The 25154-nt window shown below is 49.0% G+C and overlaps 1 protein-coding gene across 1 annotated transcript in view; it reads left to right on the top strand.

Moving 5' to 3' along the window:
- Positions 1-19764, top strand: part of SMYD5 (SMYD family member 5) — a 67204-nt gene extending 47440 nt beyond the window's left edge. Inside the window, exons 8-15 of the mRNA XM_038745732.1 lie at positions 1128-1232; positions 3623-3685; positions 6924-6994; positions 8921-9027; positions 10762-10818; positions 11521-11615; positions 18698-18768; positions 18862-19764. Coding sequence (XP_038601660.1) covers positions 1128-1232; positions 3623-3685; positions 6924-6994; positions 8921-9027; positions 10762-10818; positions 11521-11615; positions 18698-18768; positions 18862-19024 — 732 coding nt within the window. The 3' untranslated portion in view covers positions 19025-19764. The remainder of the gene's footprint in view (positions 1-1127; positions 1233-3622; positions 3686-6923; positions 6995-8920; positions 9028-10761; positions 10819-11520; positions 11616-18697; positions 18769-18861) is intronic.
- The last annotated feature ends 5390 nt before the right edge of the window (positions 19765-25154 follow it).

Raw genomic sequence — 25154 nt, 5'->3', positions numbered from 1 at the left:
ATTATTAATAATGATGACAGCATTTGTCAAAAGCTCACTACGCATTCTAAGCGCTGGGGTAGATGGAAGCGAACCCGATCGACCACAGCAGAAGCAATTTATTATTATTATTATTATTAATAATAATAATAATGATGACAGCACTTGTCAAGCTCTCACTATGCGTTCTAAGCGCTGGGGTAGATGGAAGCGAACCCGATCAACCAGTGCAGAGGCGATCCATCATTATTATTATTATTAATAATAATGATGACAGCATTTGTCAAGCGCTTACTACGCATTCTAAGCACTGGGGTAGATGGAAGCAAACCCGATCGACCAGTGCAGAGGTGATCCATCGTTACTATTATTATTATTATTAATAATGACGACAGCACTTGTCAAGCACTCACTACGCATTCTAAGCGCTGGGGTAGATGGAAGCGAACCCGATCGCCCAGTGCAAAGGTGATCCATAGTTATTATTATTATTATTATTATTAATAATAATAATAATAATAATAATAATAATAATAATAATAATAATGATGATGATGATGACAGCATTTGTCAAGCACTCACTATGCGTTCTAAGCGCTGGAGTAGATGGAAGTGAACCTGATCGACCAGTACAGCGGCGATCCATCATTATTATTATTATTAATGATGACTACATTTGTCAAGCGCTCACTATGCGTTCTAAGCACTGGGGTAGATGGAAGCGAACCCGATCGACCAGTGCAGAGGCGATTCATCGTTATTATTATTATTATTAATAATAATGACGACAGCACTTGTCAAGCGCTCACTATGCGTTCTAAGCGCCGGGGCAGATGGAAGCGAACCCGATTCCTCTCCCCGTTTTCCAGATGAGGGAACCGAGAAGGGAAGTGACTCTGCCCAAGCAGACACGGGGCGGAGCCGGGCCTCGGTTTCCCCCCGCCCCAGGCCGCGGAAGGGGAGACGCCCGCGGAGAGAGGGGGCAGGATGGAAACCGGCACAGCCAGGCCGGCGGGCGGATGGGGCGAAGGATGGTTGGCGTTTCCCAAGTCCGAACCCGTGGGCCCGGTAGGCGGGTGGTCACCGAACCTGCGGTAGCCGTCTATCACAGCGTGGTTTTCCCGGCTCACCCCTTTCCCTCCCTCTAGGCCAAGGACAAGGAGCGCTGGATCAGACTCTTCTCCCAGTTCTGCAGCAAGACGGCCAACGAAGAGGAGGAGATCGTGCATAAACTCCTGGGTGACAAGTTCAAGGTGAGGGCAAGTGGGCCCTACCACCATGTTTTCCCTTTTTTATTCATTCATTCAATTGTATTGAGCGCTTACTGTGTGCAGAGCACTGTGCTAAGCACTTGGGAAGCACAAGTTGGCAACATATAGGGACGGTCCCTAACCAACAGTGGGCTCATGGTCTATCTATCTATCATCTTATCTATCTATCTATCTATCTATCTATCTATCTATCTATCTGTCTACACACACATACATATATATATATATATATATATACATACACACACACATACATATATGTGTGTATGAATGTATATATATGTATATGCATACACACACATATACATATAATATATAATACACAATATAATATATTAATATATCATATATAATTATATGCTATAATATATACTATAATACATATAGTACATTAATATATCATGTAACTATGCATTATCATATGTTATAATTATATATTTTGTATATAATTGCATTATACGATATAATGCATTGATATATAATATACTATATAATGATAAAAATAATATATGTGTGTATACGTGTGTGTATTATATGTATGTATATGTGTGTATTCATTCATTCAATCGTATTTATTGAGCACTTAATGTGTGCAGAGCACTATACTAAACGCTCGGGGAGTACAAGTTGGCAGCATATAGAGATGGTCCCTACCCAACAACAGGCTCACAGTCTATATATAATATATATTATTATATTATATAATATATATTATATACATATAATAATATTATATTATTATTATTATATTATTATATATTATTATATGTATGTATACATATGTATATCTGCGTGTGTGTATATAAATATATATACACACACATATGTACGTATACACCTAGACATATAATAATATATATACATGCACACATTCATTCATTCACCCATATTTATTGAGCGCTTACTGTGTGCAGAGCACTGTACTAAGCGCTTGGGAAGTCCAAGTTGGCAACAGATAGAGACGGTCCCTACCCAACAGCAGGCTCACAATCTAGAAAGGGGAGATGGACAACAAAACAAGACATAATAACAAAATAAAATAAGTAGAATAAATATGTACAAGTAAAATAAATAAATAGAGTAATAAATCCATACAAACATATATACAGGTGCTGTGGGGAGGGGAAGGAGGTAAGGTGGGGAGGATGGCAACGGAGAGGAGGAGGAGAGGAAAGGGGGGGCTCAGTCTGGAAAGGCCTCCTGGAGGAGGTGAGCTCAGTAGGGCTTTGAAGGGAGGAAGAGATCTAGCTTGGCAGATGTGCCATGGGAATGGGTCTTCCACATATACATATGTACCTATAATATTATATAATAACAATGATGAAAATGATGATGGCATTTGTTAAGCACTTACTATGTGCCAAGCACTGTTCTAAGCACTGGAGGGGGGCGGATACAAGATGATCACGTTGTCCCACGCGGGACTCACAGTCTTCATCCCCATTTTACAGATGAGGGAACTGAAGTATATATATGTACATATACACATATATATATACATACATACATACATACACAATATATACAGTGCTATGCACATATTAAGTGCTTAATGAATGCTATCAGTATTATTATATACATATATATGTATATATGTGGTATTTGTTAAGCGCTCACTATGGGTCAAACACTGTTTTAAGCTCTAGGGTAGAGCCACGTGGGTCACAGGCCCTGTCTCGCTTATTATTATTGATAATAATAATCATCATCATAATAATATTGGTATTGGTTAAGCACTTATTATGTGCTTAACCAAGTGCCAAGCACTTAGAACAGTGCTTCGCGCATAGTAAGCACTTAACAAATGCCATTATTATTATTATTATTGTTATTATGTGCCAAGCACTGTTCTAAGCTCTTACTTCTTTCCCTTCCCCGCAGCACCTGTATATATGTAAATATGTTTGTACGTATTTATTACTCTATTTATTTTACTTGTACATATTTATTCTATTTATTTATTTTGTTACTATGTTTTGTTTTGTTGTCTGTCTCCCCCTTCTAGACTGTGAGCCCGCTGTTGGGTAGGGACCGTCTCTAGATGTTGCCAACTTGGACTTCCCAAGCACTTAGTACAGTGCTCTGCACACAGTAAGCGCTCAGTAAATACAATTGAATGAATGAATGAATGGGGGGATATAAGGTGATCAGGTTGTCCCACATGGGGCTCACAGTCTTCATCCCCATTTTCCAGATGAGGGAACTGAGGCACAGAGAAGTTAAGCGGCTTGCCCACAGTCACAGAGCTGACAGTTGGTGGAGCCGGGATTTGAACCCAGGACCTCGGACTCCCAAGCCTGGGCTCTTTCCACCGAGCCACGGAGTAAGCGCTTAGCAGATAACGTTCTCGTTCTTACTCTCTGCTGTCCCAGGGGCAACTGGAGCTTCTGCGCCGGCTTTTCACTGAGGCCCTGTACGAGGAACAGCTCAGCAGGGTGAGTCGCCCCATCGCCCCCGCATCTCTACCCTGGCCGGTTTCGGGGGGCTGGGACCGTTTCCGGGGGCTGGGGGCGGGGCGGGACGCACTTGATATTCATCATTCATTCATTCATTCACTCATTCAATCATATTTATTGAGCGCTTACTGTGCAGAGCACTGGACTAAGTGCTTGGGAAGTCCAAGTTGGCAACATCTAGAGATGGGCCCTACCCAACAGCGGGCTTACGGTCTAGAAGGGGGAGACAGACAGCAAAACAAGACATACTAACAAAATAAATTGAATAAATATGTACAAATAAAATAGAGTACTAAATCTGTACATACATATATTGAGCACTTACTGTGTGCAGAGCACTGTAGTAAGTGCTTGGGAAGTCCAAGTTGGCAACATCTAGAGACGGTCCCTACCCAACAGCGGGCTCACGGTCTGGAGGGGGGAGACAGACAGCAAAACAGGACATACTAACAAAATAAAATAAATTGAATAAATATGTACAAATAAAATAGAGTACTAAATCTGTACAAACATATATTGAGCACTTACTGTGTGCAAAGCACTGTAGTGAGCGCTTGGGAAGTCCAAGTTGGCAACATCTAGAGACATGCCCTACCCAACAGCGGGCTCACGGTCTAGAAGGGGGAGACGGACAGCAAAACAGGACATACTAACAAAATAAAATAAATTGAATAAATATGTACAAATAAAATAGAGTACTAAATCTGTACAAACATATATTGAGCACTTACTGTGTGCAGAGCACTGTAGTAAGCGCTTGGGAAGTCCAAGTTGGCAACATCTAGAGATGGTCCCTACCCAACAGCGGACTCACGGTCTAGAAGGGGGAGACGGACAGCAAAACAAGACATCCTAACAAAATAAATTGAATAAATATGTACAAATACAGTAGAGTACTAAATCTGTACAAACATATATTGAGCACTTACTGTGTGCAGAGCACTGTACTAAGTGCTTGGGATGTCCAAGTTGGCAACATCTAGAGACAGGCCCTACCCAGCAGCGGGCTCACAGTCTAGAAGGGGGAGGCAGGCAGCAAAAGAAGACATACTAACAAAATAAATTGAAAAAGTATGTACAAATATAATAAATAGAGTACTAAATCTGTACAAACATATATTGAGCGCTTACTGTGTGCAGAGCACTGTAATAAGCGCTTGGGAAGTCCAAGTTGGCAACATCTAGAGACGGGCCCTACCCAGCAGCAGGCTCACAGTCTAGAAGGGGGAGGTGGACAACAAAACAAAACATAACATATTAACAAAATAAAATAAATAGAATAAATATGTACAAATAAAATAAATAGAGTATTACATCTGTACTAACATATATTGAGCGCTGACTGTGTGCAGAGCACTGTACTAAGAGCTTGGGAAGTCCAAGTTGGCAACATATAGAAACGGTCCCTACCCAACAACGGGCTCACAGTCCAGAAGAGGGAGACAGACAGCAAAACAAGACATACTAACAAAATAAAATAAATTGAATAAATATGTACAAATAAAATAGAGTACTAAATCTGTACAAACATATATTGAGCGCTTACTGTGTGCAGAGCACTAGACTAAGTGCTTGGGAAGTCCAAGTTGGCAACATCTAGAGACGGTCCCTACCCAGCAGTGGGCTCACAGTCTAGAAGGGGGAGACAGACAGCAAAACAAGACATACTAACAAAATAAAATAAATTGAATAAATATGTACAAATAAATTAGAGTACTAAATCTGTACAAACATATATTGAGCACTTACTGTGTGCAGAGCACTGTAGTAAGCGCTTGGGGAGTCCAAGTTGGCAACATCTAGAGATGGTCCCTACCCAACAGCGGGCTCACAGTCTAGAAGGGGGAGATGGACAGCAAAACAAGACATACTAACAAAATAAATTGAATAAATGTGTACAAATAAAATAGAGTACTAAATCTGTACAAACGTATATCGAGCGCTTACTGTGTACAGAGCACTGTAGTAAGCGCTTGGGAAGTCCAAGTTGGCAACATCTAGAGACGGTCCCTACCCAGCAGCGGGCTCACGGTCTAGAAGGGGGAGACAGACAGTAAAACAAGACATACTAACAAAATAAAATAAATTCAATAAATATGTCCAAATTAAAGTACTAAATCTGTACAAACATATATTGAGCACTTACTGTGTGCAGAGCACTGTACTAAGCGCTTGGGAAGTCCAAGTTGGCAACATCTAGAGATGGGCCCTACCCAGCAGCGGGCTCACAGTCTAGAAGGGGGAGACAGACAACAAAACAAAACATAGTAACAAAATAAAATAAATAGAATAAATATGGACAAGTAAAATAAATACATAAATAGAGTAATAAATATGTATATCCATATATCCAGGTGCTGTGGGGAGGGGAAGGAGGTAAGGCGTGGGGGAGGGGACTCAGTTTATTTCTTCTGATGGTTTTGACACCTGTCCACATGTTTTGTTTTGTTGTCTGCCCCCTTCTTGACCGTGAGCCCACTGTTGGGTAGGGACCGTTTCCATATGTTGCCATCTTGGACTTCCCAAGCGCTCAGTACAGTGCTCTTCACACAGTAAGCACTCAATAAATACGATTGAATGAATGAATATTACCATCCATCTCCCCCTCTAAACCGTAAGCTCACCGTGGGCGGGGAATGTGTCCAGTATATCGTTCCTCTGGGCTCTCATTTGTTCCATCGTAATTACTGAGCGCTTACTGCGTGCAGAGCACTGTATATATGCATGCAGAGCAGAGTATATAGTATATATACTATATATGTATATATTTGTACGTATTTTTTACTCTATTTTACTTGTACATATCTATTCTATTTCATTTTGTTAATATGTTTTGTTTTGTTCCCCGTCTCCCCCTTCTAGACTGTGAGCCGGCTGTTGGGTAGGGACTGTCTTTAGATGTTGCCAACTTGTACTTCCCAAGCGCTTAGTACAGTGCTCTGCACACAGTAAGCGCTCAATAAATACAATTGATGATGATGATGATGATGATTCCCTGCCCACACCAAGCTTGCAGTCTATTGAGGAGGGGGAGGCAGGCGGCAATCTAAATAAACAAGTGACACATATGGACGTGATGCGGGGGGGCTTCTCCCAAGCGTTCAGTCTAGCACCCCGCACCCGGGAAGCGCCCAATAAATAGGGTGAGGCAGAGGGCCGTGCGGACGGGACTGAGGGGGGGGTCCTCCCCGCTTTTCTCCCTTGTCCCCTGCTGCAGTGGTTCACCCCCGACGGATTTCGCTCTCTGTTCGCCCTGGTGGGCACCAACGGGCAAGGAATCGGGACGAGGTGAGCGAGGGCGACGGGCCCGAAGTCCAGCAGGAGGGATCCAGGTCAGACGAGGGGGGGCCAAGCCGGAGGCGGCCTCCCTTCCCGGGGCGGGGATGGGAACGTGGGCACGCCCTCGTCTCCCCCGGTAACGTCCCTGCGCCCCGATTTCTGAGCAGCAGCGTCGCTCAGCTGTAAGAGCCCGGCTTCGGAATCGGAGGTCATGGGTTCAAATCCCAGCTCCGCCAATTGTCAGCTATGTGACTTTGGGCAAGTCACTTAACTTCTCTGGGCCTCAGTTCCCTCATCTGTCTAATGGGGGTGAAGACCGTGAGCCCCCCGTGGGACAACCTGATCACCTTGTAACCTCCCCAGCGCATAGAACAGTGCTTTGCACATAGTAAGCGCTTAATGAATGCCATTATTCTTATTATTACTATTGGAAGTCACTTCTCTGGGCCTCATCTGGAAACTGGAGATGAAGACTTCCAGCCCCATGGGGGGCAACCGGAGGACCTTGTATCTCCCCCAGCGCTTAGAACGGTGCTTGGCACACAGTAGGCGCCTAACAAATACCACCCACAGCACCTGTATATTTGTTTGTACGTATTTATTACTCTATTTTATTTGTACATATTTACTCTAATTATTTTACTTTGTTAATTTGTTTTGTTGTCTGTCTCCCCCTTCTCAACTGTGAGCCTGCTGTTGGGTAGGGACCGTCTCTCTATGTTGCCAACTTGGACTTCCCAAGCGCTCAGTACAGTGCTCTGCACACAGTCAGCGCTCAATAAATACGATTGAATGAATGAACGAATGAACCAGAGGACCTTGTATCTCCCTCAGCGCTTAGAACAGTGCTTGGCACACAGTAGGCGCCTAACAAATACCACCCACAGCACCTGTATATATGTATATATGTTTGTGCATATTTATTACTCTATTTTATTTGTAGATATTTATTCTATTTATTTATTTATTATTCTATTTTATTTGTACATATTTATTCTAATTATTTTGTTAATTTGTTTTGTTCTCTATCTCCCCCTTCTCGACTGTGAGCTCACCGTTGGGTAGGGACCGTCTCTACATGTTGCCAACTTGTACTTCCCAAGCGCTTAGTACAGTGCTCTGCACACAGTAAGCGCTCAATAAATACGATTGATTGAATGAATGAATGAATGAACCGGAGGACCTTGTATCTTCCCCAGCGTTTAGAACAGTGCTTGGCACACAGTAGGCACCTAACAAATACCACCCATGGCACCTGTATATATGTATATATGTTTGTACGTATTTATTACTCTATTTATTTTATTTGTACATATTTATTCTAATTATTTATTTATTACTCTATTTATTTATTTTGTACATATTTATTCTAATTATTTTGTTAATTTGTTTTGTTCTCTGTCTCCCCCTTCTCGACTGTGAGCCCGCCGTTGGGTGGGGACCGTCTCTAGATGTTACCAACTTGTACTTCCCAAGCGCTTAGTACAGTGCTCTGCACACAGTTAGCGCTCAATAAATACGATTTTATTGAATGAATGAGTGAACCGGAGGACCTTGTATGTCCCCCAGTGTTTAGAACAGTGCTTGGCACACAGTAGGCGCCTAACAAATACCACCCACAGCACCTGTCTATATGTTTGTACGTATTTATTACTCTATTTTATTTGCACATATTTACTTTAATTATTTATTTATTATTCTATTTATTTATTTATTTTGTGCATGTTTATTCTAATTATTTTGTTTATTTGTGCATATTCTAATTATGTTGTTAATTTGTTTTGTTCTCTGTCTCCCCCTTCTCGACTATGAGCCCGCCGTTGGGGAGGGACCGTCTCTATCTGTTGCCGACTGGGACTTCCCAAGCGCTTAGTCCAGTGCTGCGCACACAGTAAGCGCTCAATCAGTACGATTGAAAGAATTATTATCCTGCAGCTCCCTGAGTCAGTGGGTTCAAGGCTGCGACGCTCTGGAGCTGCAAGCCCAGGACCGGCAGCAGCTGGACGCTTTCATCGACCAGCTCTACAAGGACATCGAGAGAGGTGAGGGGCGGAGAGACGCTGGGGGGGGCCGCCCCGGCCGGCGCAGCGCTCTGCACACAGTGAGCGTCCCGAGGCCTCGCCCGGCAAACGGGGACGGAGTCCGTGGGCCCCGTGTGGGCCTCGGAGTCAGAAGGGCGTGGGTTCTAATCGCGGCTCTGCGGGGTGACCTTGGGCGAGTCCCTCTTCGTCCAGTCGTTCAGTCAGTCGTATTTAGTCATTCAGTCGTATTAATTGAGCGCTGACTGTGTGCAGAGCACTGGACTAAGCGCTTGGCAACATCTAGAGACGGTCCCGACCCAACAGCGGGCTCACAGGCTAGAAGGGGGAGACAGACAACAAAACAACTATTAACCAAATAAAATAAACAGAATAAATATGTACAAGTAAAATAAATAAATAGAGTAATGAATATTCATTCATTCATTCAATCGTATTTATTGAGTGCTGACCGTGTGCAGAGCACTGGACGAAGCACTTGGCAACATATAGACGGTCCTGACCCAACAGCGGGCTCACAGGCTAGAAGGGGGAGACAGAGCACAAAACAACTATTAACCAAATAAAATAAACAGAATAAATATGTACAAGCAAAATAAATAAATAGAGTAATGGATATTCATTCATTCATTCAATCGTATTTATTGAGCGCTGACTGTGTGCAGAGCACTGGACTAAGCGCTTGGGAAGTCCAAGTTGGCAACATCTAGAGACGGTCCCTACCCAACAGTGGGCTCACAGTCAAGAAGGGGGAGACAGACAACAAAACAAAACATTCATTCATTCAGTTGTATTTATTGAGCGCTTACTGTGTGCAGAGCACTGTACTAAGCACTTGGGAAGTACAAGTCGGCAACATACGGAGACGGTCCCTACCCAACAGCGGGCTCACAGTCTAGATTGGGGAGACAGACAACAAAACAAAACATATTAACAAAATAAAATAAATAGAATAAATATGTACAAATAAACTAAATATGTACAAACATATATACACAGAGGTCATGGGTTCAAATCCCGGTTCCACCAATTGTCAGCTGTGTGACTTTGGGCAAGTCACTTCACTTCTCTGGGCCTCAGTTCCCTCATCTGTAAAATGGGGATGAAAACTGTGAGCCCCCCCTGTGGGACAAGCAGATCACCTTGTAACCTCCCCAGCGCTTAGAACAGTGCTTTGCACATAGTAAGCGCTTAAGAAATCCCATCATTATTATTATTAACAAAATAAAATAGAATAAATATGTACAAGTAAAATAGAGTAATAAATATGTACAAACATATATATTTTTATGTCTGTACATATTTATTACTCTATTATTTATTACTCTATTTTACTTGCACATATTTATTCTATATATATGTGTGTGTGTGTGTGTGTATATATATATATATATATATATATATATATATATATATATATATAAATATATATATATATACAGGTGCTGTGGGGAGGGGAAGGAGGTGATGGCGGGGGTGGATGAGGAAACACTTCTCTGGGCCTCAGTGTTGGGTAGGGACCGCCTCCATATGTCGCCGACTTGTACTTCCCAAACGCTTAGTCCAGTGCTGTGCACACAGTGAGCGCTCAATAAATACAATTGAATGAATGAAATGGGGATGGAGACTGTGTCCAACCCAATTTGCTTGTATCCCCCCCTCCCCCCGCCGCGCACATAGTAAGCACTTCACAAATACCATCATGATTCTTTTGATGATTTCCCCGTTGTGTTGCAGAGACGGGCGAGTTTCTGAACTGCGAGGGGTCGGGTCTGTACATGCTCCAGAGCTGCTGTGAGTAGCGGGCTGGGGGCAGGGGGCCCCGTCCCCTTCCCCCCCATTCGGCACATCCCAGCGTGGCTCAGCGGAAGAAGCCCGGGCTTTGGAGTCCGAGGTCATGGGTTCAAATCCCGGCTCTGCCAATTGCCCAGCTATGTGACTTTGGGAAAGTCACTTCACTTCTCTGGGCCTCAGTTCCCTCATCTGGAAAATGGGGATGAAGAGTGTGAGCCCCCCGTGGGACAACCTCATCGCCTTGTATCCCAACTCTGCCACTTGTCAGCTGTGTGACTTTGGGCAAGTCACTTCACTTCTCTGGGCCTCAGTTCCCTCATCTGGAAAATGGGGATGAAGAGTGTGAGGCCCCCGTGGGACAATCTGATCACCTTTTAACCTCCCCAGCGTTTAGAACAGTGCTTTGCACGTAGTAGGCGCTTAATAAATGCCATTATTATTATTATTATTATGGGTTCTACTCCTGCCTCCGCCACTTGTCAGCTGTGTGACCTTGGGCAAGTCACTTCACTTCTCTGGGCCTCAGTTCCCTCATCTGTAAAATGGGGATGAAGACTCTGAGCCCCCCGCGGGCCAACCTGATCACCTTGTAACCTCCCCGGTGCTTAGAACAGTGCTTTGCACGTAGTAAACGCTTAATAAATGCCATTATTATTATTATTATTATATTTATCACACACACTGTCTACTCTCCCCTCCCAGGTAACCACAGCTGCATCCCCAATGCGGAGGCCTCCTTCCCGGACAACAACTCTCTCCTGCACTTGACCGCGGTGGAGGACATCGAGGCGGGAGAGGTGAGCGAGATGGCGGTCACGAGGCCGGATTTGCGGAGTCAGAAGGTCACGGGTTCTAATTCCGCCACTCCGCCACCTGTCTGCTGGGGCAGCTCGATTCTCTGTACCTCGGTTGCCTCATCTGTAAAACGGGGGTTGTGTCCGTGAGCCCTGGGCGGACTGGGACTGTGTCCCGTCCGATTTAGGTGGGTGCGCTTAGTACGGCGCCCGGTACGTAGTAAGCGCTTAACAATTAGTATTATTCATCAGGGAGCCCCCCGACCTAGTAAGCGCTTAACGATTAGTATTATTCGTCGGGGAGCCCTCCGACCTAGTAAGCGCTTAACAATTAGTATTATTCGTCGGGGAGCCCCCCGACGTAGTAAGAGCTTAACAATTAGTAATATTCGTCGGGGAGCCCCCCGACCTAGTAAGCGCTTAACGATTAGTATTATTCATCGGGGAGCCCTCCGACCTAGTAAGCGCTTAACGATTAGTATTATTCATCGGGGAGCCCCCCGACCTAGTAAGCGCTTAACAATTAGTATTATTCATCGGGGAGCCCCCCGACCTAGGAGGGGAGACGGAGTGGACACAAAGCCCCCGTCCGTGTGGATGTCGGGGGGTGGTCATTCATTCATTCATCCAATTGTATTTATTGAGCACTTACTGTGTGCAGAGCACTGGACTAAGCGCTCGTGAGATTCGGCGGTCCCGGAAGACGCTTGGTGGTTCGTTCATTCATTCATTCAGTCGTGTTTATTGAGCGCTTACTGTGCGCAGAGCACTGAACTAAGCGCTTGGAGACTCGGCGGTCCCGAAAGAAGCTTGGTGGTTCATTCATTTCATTCAATGGTATTTATTGAGCGCTTACTGTGTGCAGAGCACTGGACTAAGCGCTCAGGAGACTCAGCGGTCGCGGAAGAAGCTTGGTAGTTCATTCATTCATTCATCCAATCGTATTTATTGAGCGCTTACTGTGTGCAGAGCACTGGACTAAGCGCTCGGGAGACTGGGCGGTCCCGGAAGAAGCTTGGTGGTTCATTCATTCATTCATCCAATCGTATTTATTGAGAGCTTACTGTGTGCAGAACACTGCACTAAGCGCTCGGGAGACTTGGCGGTCCCGGAAGAAGCTTGGTGGTTCATTCATTTATTCATTCAGTCGTATTATCAATCAATTGTATTTACTGAGCACTTACTGTGTGCAGAGCACTGTACTAAGCGCTTGGAAAGTACAAGTTGGCAACATATAGAGACAGTCCCTACCCAACAGTGGGCTCACAGTCTAAAACGGGAAATGGCAGCAAACCTTGTGACTCCCAGGCCCCTGCCCTAACCCTATGCAGCAGACAAATGGCAGCAAACCTTGTGACTCCCAGGCCCCTGCCCTAACCCCATGCAGCAGACAAATGGAATCATTATCAATCGTATTTATTGAGCACTTACTGTCTGCAGAGCACTGTACTAAGCGCTTGGAAAGTACAAGTTGGCAACATATAGAGACAGTCCCTACCCAACAGTGGGCTCATAGTCTAAAAGGCGAAATGGCAGCAAACCTTGTGACTCCCAGGCCCCTACCCTAATCCCATGCAGCAGACAAATGGCAGCAAACCTTGTGACTCCCAGGCCCGTGCCCTAACCCCATGCAGCAGACAAATGGCATCATTATCAATCGTATTTATTGAGCGCTTACTGTGTGCAGAGCACTGTACTAAGTGCTTGGGAAGTACAAGTTGGCAACATATAGAGACAGTCCCTACCCAACAGCGGGCTCACAGTCTGAAAGGGGAAATGGCAGCAAACCTTGTGACTCCCAGGCCCGTGCCCTAACCCCATGCAGCAGACAAATGGCATCATTATCAATCGTATTTATTGAGCGCTTACTGTGTGCAGAGCACTGTAGTAAGCGCTTGGAAAGTACAAGTTGGCAACATATAGAGACAGTCCCTACCCCACAGTGGGCTCACAGTCTAAAAGGGGAAATGGCAGGAAACCTTGGGACTCCCAGGCCCGTGCCCTATCCCTATGCAGTAGACAAATGGCAGCAAACCTTGTGACTCCCAGGCCCGTGCCCTAACCCTATGCAGCAGACAAATGGCAGCAAACCTTGTGACTCCCATGCCCGTGCCCTAACCCTATGCAGCAGACAAATGGCAGCAAACCTTGTGACTCCCAGGCCCGTGCCCTAACCCCATTCAGCAGACAAATGGCATCATTATCAATCGTATTTATTGAGTGCTTACTGTGTGCAGAGCACTGTACTAAGCACTTGGGAAGTATAAGTTGCCAACATATAGGGACAGTCCCTACCCAACAGTGGGCTCACAATCTAAAAGAGGAAATGGCAGCAAACCTTGCGACTCCCAGGCCCGTACCCTAACCCTATGCAGCAGACAAACGACAGCAAACCTTGTGACTCCCAGGCCCGTGCCCTAACCCTATGCAGCAGACAAATGGCAGCAAACCTTGTGACTCCCAGGCCCGTGCCCTAAGCCCTTGAGCAGACAAATGGCATCATTATCAATCATATTTATTGAGCGCTTACTGTGCAGAGCACTGTACTAAGCGCTTGGGAAGTACAAGTTGGCAACATATAGAGACAGTCCCTACCCAACAGTGGGCTCACAGTCTAAAAGGGGAAATGGCAGCAAACCTTGTGACTCCCAGGCCCGTGCCCTAATCCTATGCAGCAGACAAACGGCAGCAAAGCTTGTGACTCCCAGGCCCCTGCCCTAACCCTATGCAGCAGACAAATGGCAGCAAACCTTGTGACTCCCAGGCCTGTGCCCTAACCCCATGCAGCAGACAAATGGCATCATTATCAATCGTATTTCTTGAGCGCTTACTGTGTGCAGAGCACTGTACTAAGCGCTTGGAGAGTACAAGTTGGCAACATGTAGAGACAGTCCCTACCCAACAGTGGGCTCACAGTCTAAAAGGGGAAATGGCAGCAAACCTTGTGACTCCCAGGCCCGTGCCCTAACCACATGCAGCAGACAAATGGCATCATTATCAATCGTATTGAGCGCTTACTGTGTGCAGAGCACTGTACTAAGCACTTAAAAAGTACAAGTTGGCAACATATAGAGACAGTCCCTACCCAACAGTGGGCTCACAGTCTAAAATGGGAAATGGCAGCAAACCTTGGGACTCCCAGGCCTGTTCCCTAACCCTGTGCAGCAGACAAATGGCAGCAAACCTTGTGACTCCCAGGCCCCTGCCGTAACCCCATGCAGCAGACAAATGGAGTCATTATCAATCATATTTATTGAGCGCTTACTGTGTGCAGAGCACTGTACTAAGCGCTTGGGAAGTACAAGTTGGCAACATATAGAGACAGTCCCTACCCCACAGTGGGCTCGCAGTCTAAAAGGGGAAATGGCAGCAAACCTTGGGACTCCCAGGCCCGTGCCCTATCCCTATGCAGCAGACAAATGGCAGCAAACCTTGTGACTCCCAGGCCCGTGCCCTTACCCAGTGCAGCAGACAAATGGCAGCACACCTTGTGACTCCCAGTCCCGTGCCCTAACCCCATGCAGCAGACAAATGGCATCATTATCAATCATATTTATTGAGAGCTTACTGTGCAGAGCACTGTACTAAGCGCTTGTAAAGTACAAGTTGGCAATATATAGAGACAGTCCTTACCCAACAGTGGGCTCACAGTCTAAAAGGGGAAATGGCAGCAAACCTTGTGACTCCCAGGCCTGTGCCCTAACCCTATGCAGCAGACAAACGGCAGCAAACCTTGTGACTCCCAGGCCCCTGCCCTAAACCTATGCAGCAGACAAATGGCATCATTATCAATCGTATTCATTGAGTGCTTACTGTGTGCAGAGCACTGTACTAAGCGCTTGGGAAGTACAAGTTGGCAACATATAGAGACAGTCCCTACCCAGCAGTGGGCTCACAGTCTAAAAGGGGAAATGGCAGCAAACCTTGGGACTCCCAGGTCCGTGCCCTAACCCTATGCAGCAGACAAACGGCAGCAAACCTTGTGACTCCCAGGCCCGTGCCCTAACCCTGTGCAGCAGACAAATGGCAGCAAACCTTGTGACTCCCAGGCCCGTGCCCTAACCCCATGCAGCGGACAAATGGCATCATTGTCAATCGTATTTGTTGAGCGCTTACTGTGTGCAGAGCACTGTACTAAGCTCTTGGGAAGTACAAGTTGGCGACATATAGAGACAGTCCCTACCTAACAGTGGGCTCACAGTCTAAAAGGGGAAATGGCAGCAAACCTTGGGACTCCCAGGCCCGTGCCCTAACCCTATGCAGCAGAGAAACGGCAGCAAACCTTGTGACTCCCAGGCCCCTGCCCTAACCCCATGCAGCAGACAGATGGCTTCATTATCAATCGTATTCATTGAGCGCTTACTGTGTGCAGAGCACTGTACTAAGCGCTTCCGAAGTACAAGTTGGCAACATATAGAGACAGTCCCTACCCAACAGTGGGCTCACAGTCTAAAAGGGGAAATGGCAGCAAACCTTGGGACTCCCAGGCCTGTGCCCTTACCCTATGCAGCAGACAAATGGCAGCAAACCTTGTGACTCCCAGGCCCGTGCCCTAACCCTATTCAGCAGACAAATGGCAGCAAACCTTGTGACTCCCAGGCCCGTGCCCTAACCCCATGCAGCAGACAAATGGCAGCAAACCTTGTGACTCCCAGGCCCGTGCCCTAACCCCATGCAGCAGACAAATGGCAGCAAACCTTGTGACTCCCAGGCCCGTGCCCTAACCCCATGCAGCAGACAAATGGCAGCAAACCTTGTGACTCCCAGGCCCGTGCCCTAACCCTATGCAGCAGACAAATGGCAGCAAACCTTGTGACTCCCAGGCCCCTGCCCTAACCCCATGCAGCAGACAAATGGCAGCAAACCTTGTGACTCCCAGGCTCGTGCCCTAACGCTGCGCAGCAGACAAATGGCAGCAAACCTTGTGACTCCCAATTATAATTATTATTGTAATAATAATAATTATCATTATTTTGGTATCGATTAAGCGCTTACTATGTGCCGAGCACCGTTCTAAGCACCTGGGGAGACACAAGGTAATCACATCTTCCCATGCGGGGCTCACAGACTTCATCCCCATTTTCCAGATGAGGTAACTGAGGCTTAGAGAATAATAATAACAATAATAATAATAATAATAATAATAATAATAGTACTTAAGCGCTGTTCTAAACGCTGGGGAGGTTACAGGGTGATCAAGTTGTCCCACGGGGGGCTCACAACTTTAATCCCCATTTTCCAGATGAGGTCACTGAGGCCCAGAGAAGTGAAGTGACTTGCCCAGAGTCACACAGCTGACAGTTGGCGGAGCTGGGATTTGAACCCATGACCCGGGCTCTTTCCACTGAGCCACGCTGTCTCAGAGAAGTGAAGTGACTTGCCCAAAGTCACCCAGCTGATTAGTGGCGGAACTGGGATTAGAACCCATGACCTCTGACTCCCAAGCCCGGGCTCCTTTCCACTGAGCTACGCCGCTTCTCTCAAGTAGTAATCGGGGTGTTGGTTAAACGCTTATTACGTGCCAGGCTCCGTACCAGCCGCTGGGGTGAATACCCACAGATCGGGCTGGACGCCGTCTCCCGTCCCCCGTGGGGCTCGCAATCCCAATCCCCGTTTTACGTACTGCGGGGAAGCCGAGGCCTCGACTGTGAGCCTGCTGTTGGGTAGGGACCATCTCTATATGTTGCCAGCTTGGACTTTCCAAGTGCTTAGTACAGTGCTCTGCACGCAATTAGCGCTCAATAAATACGATTGAATGAGGCCGTCTCCCGTCCCCCGTGGGGCTCGCAATCCCAATCCCTGTTTTACGGATGGGAAGGAGCCGAGGCCTCGACTGTGAGCCCGCTGTTGGGTAAGACCGTCTGTATATGTTGCCAGCTTGTACTTCCCAAGCACTTAGTACAGTGCTCTGCACGCAGTAAGTGCTCAATAAATACGATTGAATGAATGAATGAATGAATGACGCCATCTCCTGTCCCCCTTGAGGCTCTCAATCCCAATCCCCGTTTTACGGATTGGGGGGAGCCAAGGCCTCAACTGTGAGCCCACTGTTGGGTAGGGACCGTCTCTTACTTCCCAAGCGCTTAGTACAGTGCTCTGCATGCAGTAAGCGCTCAATAAATACGATTGAATGAATGAATGAATGAATGAATGACGCCGTCTCCCATCCCCCTTGGGGCTCGCAATCCCAATCCCCGTTTTACAGATTGGGGGGAGCCCAGGCCTTGACTGTGAGCCCGCTGTTGGGTAGGGACCGTCTCTATATGTTGCCAGCTTGGACTCCCCAAGCGCTTAGTACAGTGCTCTGCACACAGTAAGCGCTCAATAAATACAACTGAATGAATGAATGAATGACACCGTCTCCCGTCCCCCTTGGGGCTCGCAATCCCAATCCCCGATTTACAGATTTGGGGGGTAGCCGAGGCCTAGACTGTGAGCCTGCTGTTGGGTAAGGACCGTCTCTCTACGTTGCCAGCTTGTACTCCCCAAGCGCTTAATACAGTGCTCTGCACGCAGTAAGCGCTCAATAAATACGATTGAATGATGCCGTCTCCCGTCCCTGTTGGGGCTCGCAATCCCAATCCCCGTTTTATGGATTGGGGGGAGCCGAGGCCTCGACAGTGAGCCCGCTGTTGAGTAGGGACCGTCTCTATATGTTGCCAGCTTGTACTTCCCGAGCGCTTAGTACAGTGCTCTGCACACAGTAAGCACTCAATAAATACGATTGAATGAATGAGTGAATGAATGAATGACGCCATCTCCTGTCCCCCTTGGGGCTCGCAATCCCAATCCCCATTTTACGGATGGGGGGGAGCCGAGGCCTCGACTGCGAGCCCGCTGTTGGGTAGGGACCATCTCTCTATGTTGCCAGCTTGTACTCCCCAAGCGCTTAGTACAGTGCTCTGCACGCAGTAAGTCCTCAATAAATACGAATAAATTAATAAATAATAATAAAAACGTCACACGGCGGAGCTGGGATGAGAACCCCTGACCTTCCGTCTCCCGGGCCCGGGCTGGTGGCCACGGGGGTGGGGAGGAGGGCTTCCCGGGAAGTAAGCGGGATCGATCGCCCCTGTGCCCCCCAGGAAATCTGCATCAGCTACTTAGACTGCTGCCAACGCGGTCGGAGCCGCCACAGCCGCCACAAGATCCTCCGGTAAGGGGGCGTCCGCCCCAGGAGAGGGGGCCGGGCAGGGGGGGAAGGGGCCGGGATCTCCGCCCCCCTGCCCACTCCGCCCCGCTCCCCCAGGGAAAACTACCTCTTCGTCTGCTCGTGCCCCAAATGCGTGGCGGAGGCGGAGGAGCCCAGCGTGACCTCCGAGGAAGAGGAGGAGGAGGACGACGAGGAGGAGGAGGAGGAGCTGGAGGGGCAGGGGGGCACGGAGCTGGAGGACGAGATGACCGACGTTTGAGGCGGGGGTCCCTCCCCGAGGCCCGGTTTGGGGCACGGGGGGCGACGCCACGGTGTGGGGCGGTGGGACCTCAGAAAGCGGCCGGACAGCCCAACCCCGCCCGTCTCTAGCTTCCCACGGACACCATCCTGCGGGCACAGAGTTCGGGGGCGGGCCCGGGCTGTCCCCTCTGAACGAAAGAAAGGGAGGGGAGAGGGGGGCAAGAACCACAGGGTCGATAGACGAGATGCCCGCCCGCGAGGCGCCGATGATCCCACGGCATCCCGGCCGGGCCGAGGGTGGGCACCACGCCTAGTCGCGTGCCAACGTCCCGGGCAGGGAGAGTATACGGGGGAGCATCCAAGCCTCTCCGGCCTGCCGAGGTCTTCCCCTCGAGACCTCGGCCGGAGCGCGGGGCGGGCATCGGGCACTTCAGGCCCATCCCCGGTCGGACACTTTCCCGGCAGCCAACAGTTGCCCGTTTGCCCGGCCCCAGGGACCAAAGGTAGCCCAGCCACCCGTTCCTTCAGCCCCCATCCTCTCCCTCCCCACCCCGAAGCCAATATTCCCGAACCCCGTCTCTGCTGCCCGTCTCCTCCCGCCCCCACGAGTGAAGCTGTCTGCCCGCCCAAGCATCCTCAATAAAGCATCCGTGGGCACAGGAACGTTTTCCCGGAGATTGACTTTGTCCCCAAGGAAGGACGGGGCTGCGTTGGCGGTTTTTTTTTACACTATTTATTAAGCACTTTCTACGCGCCAGGCATGGAAGCAAGGCGGCCTAGTGACGAGATCAATCAATCAATCAATCAATCATATTTATTGAGCGCTTACTGTGTGCAGAGCACTGGACTAAGCGCTTGAGAAGTCCAAGTTGGCAGCAGAGACGGTCCTTACCCAGCACATTCATTCAATCATATTTATTGAGCACTTACTGTGTGCAGAGCACTGTACTAAGCGCTTGGGAAGTACAAGTTGGCAACATATAGAGACAGTCCCTACCCAACACATTCATTCAATCATATTTATTGAGCACTTACTGTGTGCAGAGCACTGTACTAAGCGCTTGGGAAGTACAAGTTGGCAACGTAGAGAGACGGTCCCTACCCAACAGTGGGCTCACAGCCACAGAACTCGGGAGTCTGAGGACGTGGGTTCCAATCCCGGCTCCGCCCCATGTCTGCTGGGTGACCTTGCCAACTTGTACTTCCCAAGCGCTTAGTACAGTGCTCTGCACACAGTAAGCACTCAATAAACACTATTGAATGAAGTCACTTCACCTCTCCGAGCCTCAGTTTCCCCCTCTGTAAAACGGGGATTTACGACCTAGACAACCCAATTATCTTAACCAGTGCTTGAGAGCGGCGTTCGGCGCGTAGTGCTTAACACATACCATGATTATTATTATTACTACCACTATTGGTAATAATTCTGGTGTTTCTTAAGCGTCTACTCTATTTTATTTTGCTAATATGTTTCGTTGTCTGTCTCCCCCTTCTAGACCGTGAGCCCACTGTTGGGTAGGGACCGTCTCTAGATGTTGCCAACTTGGACTTCCCAAGCACTTAGTACAGTGCTCTGCACACAGTAAGCGCTCAATAAGAATGAATGAATGAACGAGATGATCAGGTCCCTGTCCCACCTGGGACCCACAGCCTCAATCCCCATTTTACAGATGAGGGAACTGAGGCCCAGAGAAGTGAAGTGACTTGCCCAAGGTCACACGGCAGACAAGAGGGGGGCAGAGAATAATTCTGTCGACGGTATCTGTTGAGCGCTTACTGTGGTCTGGGCAAGGTAAGAAGCGTTGGAGCAAATGGAGTCGGACGCAGTCCGTGTCCCACGTGGGGCTCTCACTCTCACCTTGTATCCCCCCCAGCGTTTAGAACAGTGCTTTGCATGTAGTAAGTGCTTAACAAATACCACTATCATCTCCGTTTTACAGGTAACAGGCCCAGAGAGGTGAAGTGACTTGCCCAGGGGCACACAGCAGATGAGTGGCGGAGCGGGATTAGAACCCAGGTCCTTCGGACTCCCAAGCCCGGGCCCTACTAGGCCTCGCTGCTTCTCCTTGCCCTTTGAGGTAGGGACGGGGTGGCGTCGTTGTTTCTAAACAACTGAACTACGCCAGTGGTCATTCAGTCATATTTATTGAGCGCTTACTGTGTGCAGAGCACTGTACTAAGTGCTTGGGAAGTGCAAGTTGGGCGCTTTCTGCATGCAGAGCACTGTACTAAGTGCCGGGGAAAGGGCCGTACAGCAATAAAAAGTGACAGTCCCCGCCCACAACGAGCCCGCAGTCTAGAGGAAGAAATCACGATGGCATTCGTTGAGAGAAGCAGCGTGGCTCAGTGGAAAGAGCCCGGGCTTTGGAGTCAGAAGCCGCGGGTTTGAATCCCAGCTCCGCCGGTTGTCAGCTGTGGGACTTTGGGCGAGTCACTTCTCTGTGCCTCAGTTCTCTCATCTGTAAAATGGGATTAAGACTGCGAGCCCCACGTGGGACAACCTGATCATGTTGCATGCCCCCAGCACTTAGAACAGTGCTTTGCATATAGTAAACGCTTAACAAATACCATCATTATTATTATATTCGTTAAGCGCTTACTATGTGCCAAGCGCTGTACCATGGGACAACCTGATCACCTTGTAACCTCCACAGCGCTTAGAACAGTGCTTGGCATAGTAAGCGCTTAATAAATACCAACATTATTATTATCATTACAAGCAAATCGGGTTCCCCCTTCTAGACTGTGAGCCCACTGTTGGGTAGGGATCGTCTCTATAGTTGCCAACTTGGACTTCCCAAGCGCTTAGTATAGTGCTGTGCACACAGTAGGCACTCAGTAAATACAACTGATTGGTTGATTAATTGATAAATACGATTGAATGAATGAATGAAAGGGGGTGGGAGGTGAGGAAATGGGGGGCTTAGTCTGGGAAAGCCTCTTGGAGGAGATGGGGCCTTGAAGGGGGGAAGAGGAATTTTCTGTGGGATTTGAGGAGGGGAGGGCGTTCCCGGCAAGAGGTTGCCCACTTGGACTTCCCAAGCGCTTAGTACAGTGCTCTGCACACAGTAAGGGCTCAATAAATACGATTGAATGAATGAATGAATGAATGAGCCCACTGTTGGGTAGGGACCGTCTCTCTATGTTGCCAACTTGGACTTCCCAAGCGCTTAGTCCAGTGCTCCGCACACAGTAAGCGCTCAATAAATACGATTGAATGAATGAGAGGTCGGCCACAAAATAGACGAGATCAAAGGCCAGCGAGAAGGTCGGCGTTAAGAGGAGGAAAGCATGTGGGCCGGAGAAAGGAGAGGTGATGGACCGCTTTAAAGCCAGTGGGGAGGAGTTTTTGTTTGATGCCGGGGTGGATGGATGGAGTTTTTTGAGGAGCGGGGTGACCTGTCCTGAACGTTTTTGTGGAAAAATGATCCCGGCAGCAGAGTGAAGTCTGGGCTGGAGCGGGAAATGGCCGGGAGGCCGGCAAGGAGGCCGATGCACTCATCCAGGCGGGAGAGGATGAGTGATTGTATTAACGTGGTAGCGGTTTGGATGCTGCACACAGTAAGCGCTCAATAAATACGACTGAATGGATGAATGATGGAGAGGAAATGGAGGATTTTAGTAGCGGCGTGGTGAAGGTGGGACCTACAGGATTCGGTGACGGGTCGAGCCCATTGTTGGGTAGGGATCGCCTCTGTTGCCGAACCGTACCGTCCGAGCGCTTAGTACAGTGCCCTGCACACGGTAGTGTTCCATGAATACAGTGGAACGAATGAATGACAGAGAGGAGTCGGGGATAACGCCAAGGTTACGGGCTCGTGGGACGGGACCGTCTACGGTGATGGGAAAGTCGGGGGCGGGACGGGGTTTGTGTGGGAAGGCGAGGAGCTCTGGTTTGGACAGGAGGTGACAGAGGACATTCAAGTGGAGATGTCTTGAAGGCTGGAGAGAGGGAGAGAGAGCAGGGATGGAGGGGGAGATTTGGGAATCATTCTGGGAGTGAAGAGGACTGGAGCCAGGTGGGAGGGGGGCAAGGAGAGAGTTGGAGAGGAATCCGAGATGGCGGGTGGAGACGGCTCGGAGAGGAAGGGAGATGGGGCGATCACTGGAGCGATCCGTGAGGTGTGGGGAGGGATTTTTTTTTAGGATAGGGGAGACATGGGCGTGTTTGAAAGCAGCAGAAAAGAAGCCAACGGTTGAAGATGTCGGGAAGAAGGGAAGGGGCCAGTTTTGATAAGGGGTGAAGGAATGGGGTGAGATGCCCAGGTGGAGGGGGCGGATTTCTAGAGATTCTGCCGGGAAGGATGGGAGGAAGGGAAGGGATTGAGGAGAGGCAGGGGAGATTTTAGGGAGCGCACACCCGATGGTGTCCATTTTCTTACCGCAGTAGGTGGCCAGCACACTGGGGGCAAGGGAGAGGGGAGGTTGGGGGGCGTGAGGAGGGACAAATGGTGAGGACGATGGGCATGGGGGTCAGTAAGGGTAGAGGAACGGTTGAAGCACGCTTGAAGCGGACAGTTGGCCTCGTACGAGCAAAGGAGGCAGACTGCGCGGGCGATCTGGGGCTGTGGGTACGAGATGGCCGAAGGGATGGAGGGGCGAGTGAGTCGAGTTTGGTAGAGCGGGTGGCGTTGGGACCGTCCGTCTGGTCATTGAGGGTGGGTAGTTTGGGGGTGGAGGCCCAGCGGGGCGTGAAAACCGGATGGGGGGCCGGAGGTCGGGCGTCTCTGTCGGGGAACGGCACGGATTTAGGAGCCGTGTGGGACAGGAGGCAAGGGATTTCGGAGTTGATGAGGGTAGCGATTGTGCAGTGGTTAGAGGGGATGAGATCGCGCGGGTGCCCATGTTGGTGAGTGGGCGAGGTGGGGTGGCGCAGGAGGTTGGCGGGGTTGAGGGCTTAGAGAAGCGGCGGGGCCCAGTGGAAAGAGCGCAGGCTTTGGCGTCAGAGGTCATGGGTTCAAATCCCGGCTCTGCCACTTGTCAGCCGTGTGACTTCTCTGGGCCTCAGTTCCCTCATCTGGAAAATGGGGATGAAGACTGTGAGCCCCCGCGTGGGACAACCTCATCACCTCGCATCTCCCCCGGTGCTTTGCACGTAGTAAGTGCTTAACAAATACCATTGTTATTATTGAGGAGTGATAGAAGGCGGGCAGCGGAAGGGTCACCGGGAGCATCTCGGTGGGTACCGAGGATCAAAGCGGGCATGGGGAAGGGATGCGAGGAAGGGGTCGGAACGGTTCAGGAAGTTGGCGCTGGGACCCGGAGGGTGGTAGATGACCGTTACTAGGGTCCGGAGAGGCGGATGATACAGGCTGAGGAAGAAGGGAAGGAAAGGGACGGGAGAAGTGGGACGGTGCGGGAGAAGGAAGCCGACGCCTCCTTTCCCGGTGAGTCTGGGGGCGCGGAAGACGGCGCGAGGGGCGGACGGGAAGGAGACGGAGGGCTGGCGCTGGGACCCGGATTCAGCCGATGAAGTGACTGAGGCACGGAGAAGTGACTCGTCCGCGGTCACGTGGCGGAGCTGGCATTCGAACCCAGGTCCGCCACGTGTCTGCCGTGTGACCTCGGGCAAGTCGCCTCACTTCTCTGAGCCTCGCTCACCTCACCTGTAAAATGTCCACGTGGGACAACCTCATCAACTTGAGAAGCAGTGTGGCTCAGTGGAAAGAGCCCGCGCTTTGGAGTCAAAGGTCCTGGGTTCGAATCCTGACTCCACCACAAGTCTGCTGTGTGACCTTGGGCAAGTCAGTTAACTTCTCTGAGCCTCAGTTCCCTCATCTGTAAAAATGGGGATTAAGACTGTGAGCCCCACGTGGGACAAACTGATCACACTGTATCCCCCCCAGTGCTTAGAACAGTGCTTTGCACATAGTTAAGCGCTTAACAAATGCCATCATCATCATCATTATTATTATTATTATCCCCCCACCCCAGCGCTTAGAATAGTGCTTCGCCCATAGTAAGCACTTAACAAATGCTGTCATTATTTCCACTAGGCCGCGATACTTTTGCTCCTCTTCTCGACCTGTCAGACTGCTCGCCCCAGGGCAAGGGGCACCCCACCCTCCGGCCCCCCAACTGAGGGGCAGGGTCTGCAGATGCCCCTCCCAAATAGTAATAACGGTGGTATTTATTGAGCGCTTCCTATG

Source organism: Tachyglossus aculeatus, chromosome 4, assembly GCF_015852505.1.
Source record: "Tachyglossus aculeatus isolate mTacAcu1 chromosome 4, mTacAcu1.pri, whole genome shotgun sequence".
Taxonomy (NCBI): domain Eukaryota; kingdom Metazoa; phylum Chordata; class Mammalia; order Monotremata; family Tachyglossidae; genus Tachyglossus; species Tachyglossus aculeatus.
This window is presented reverse-complemented; position numbering and strand designations above follow the sequence as displayed.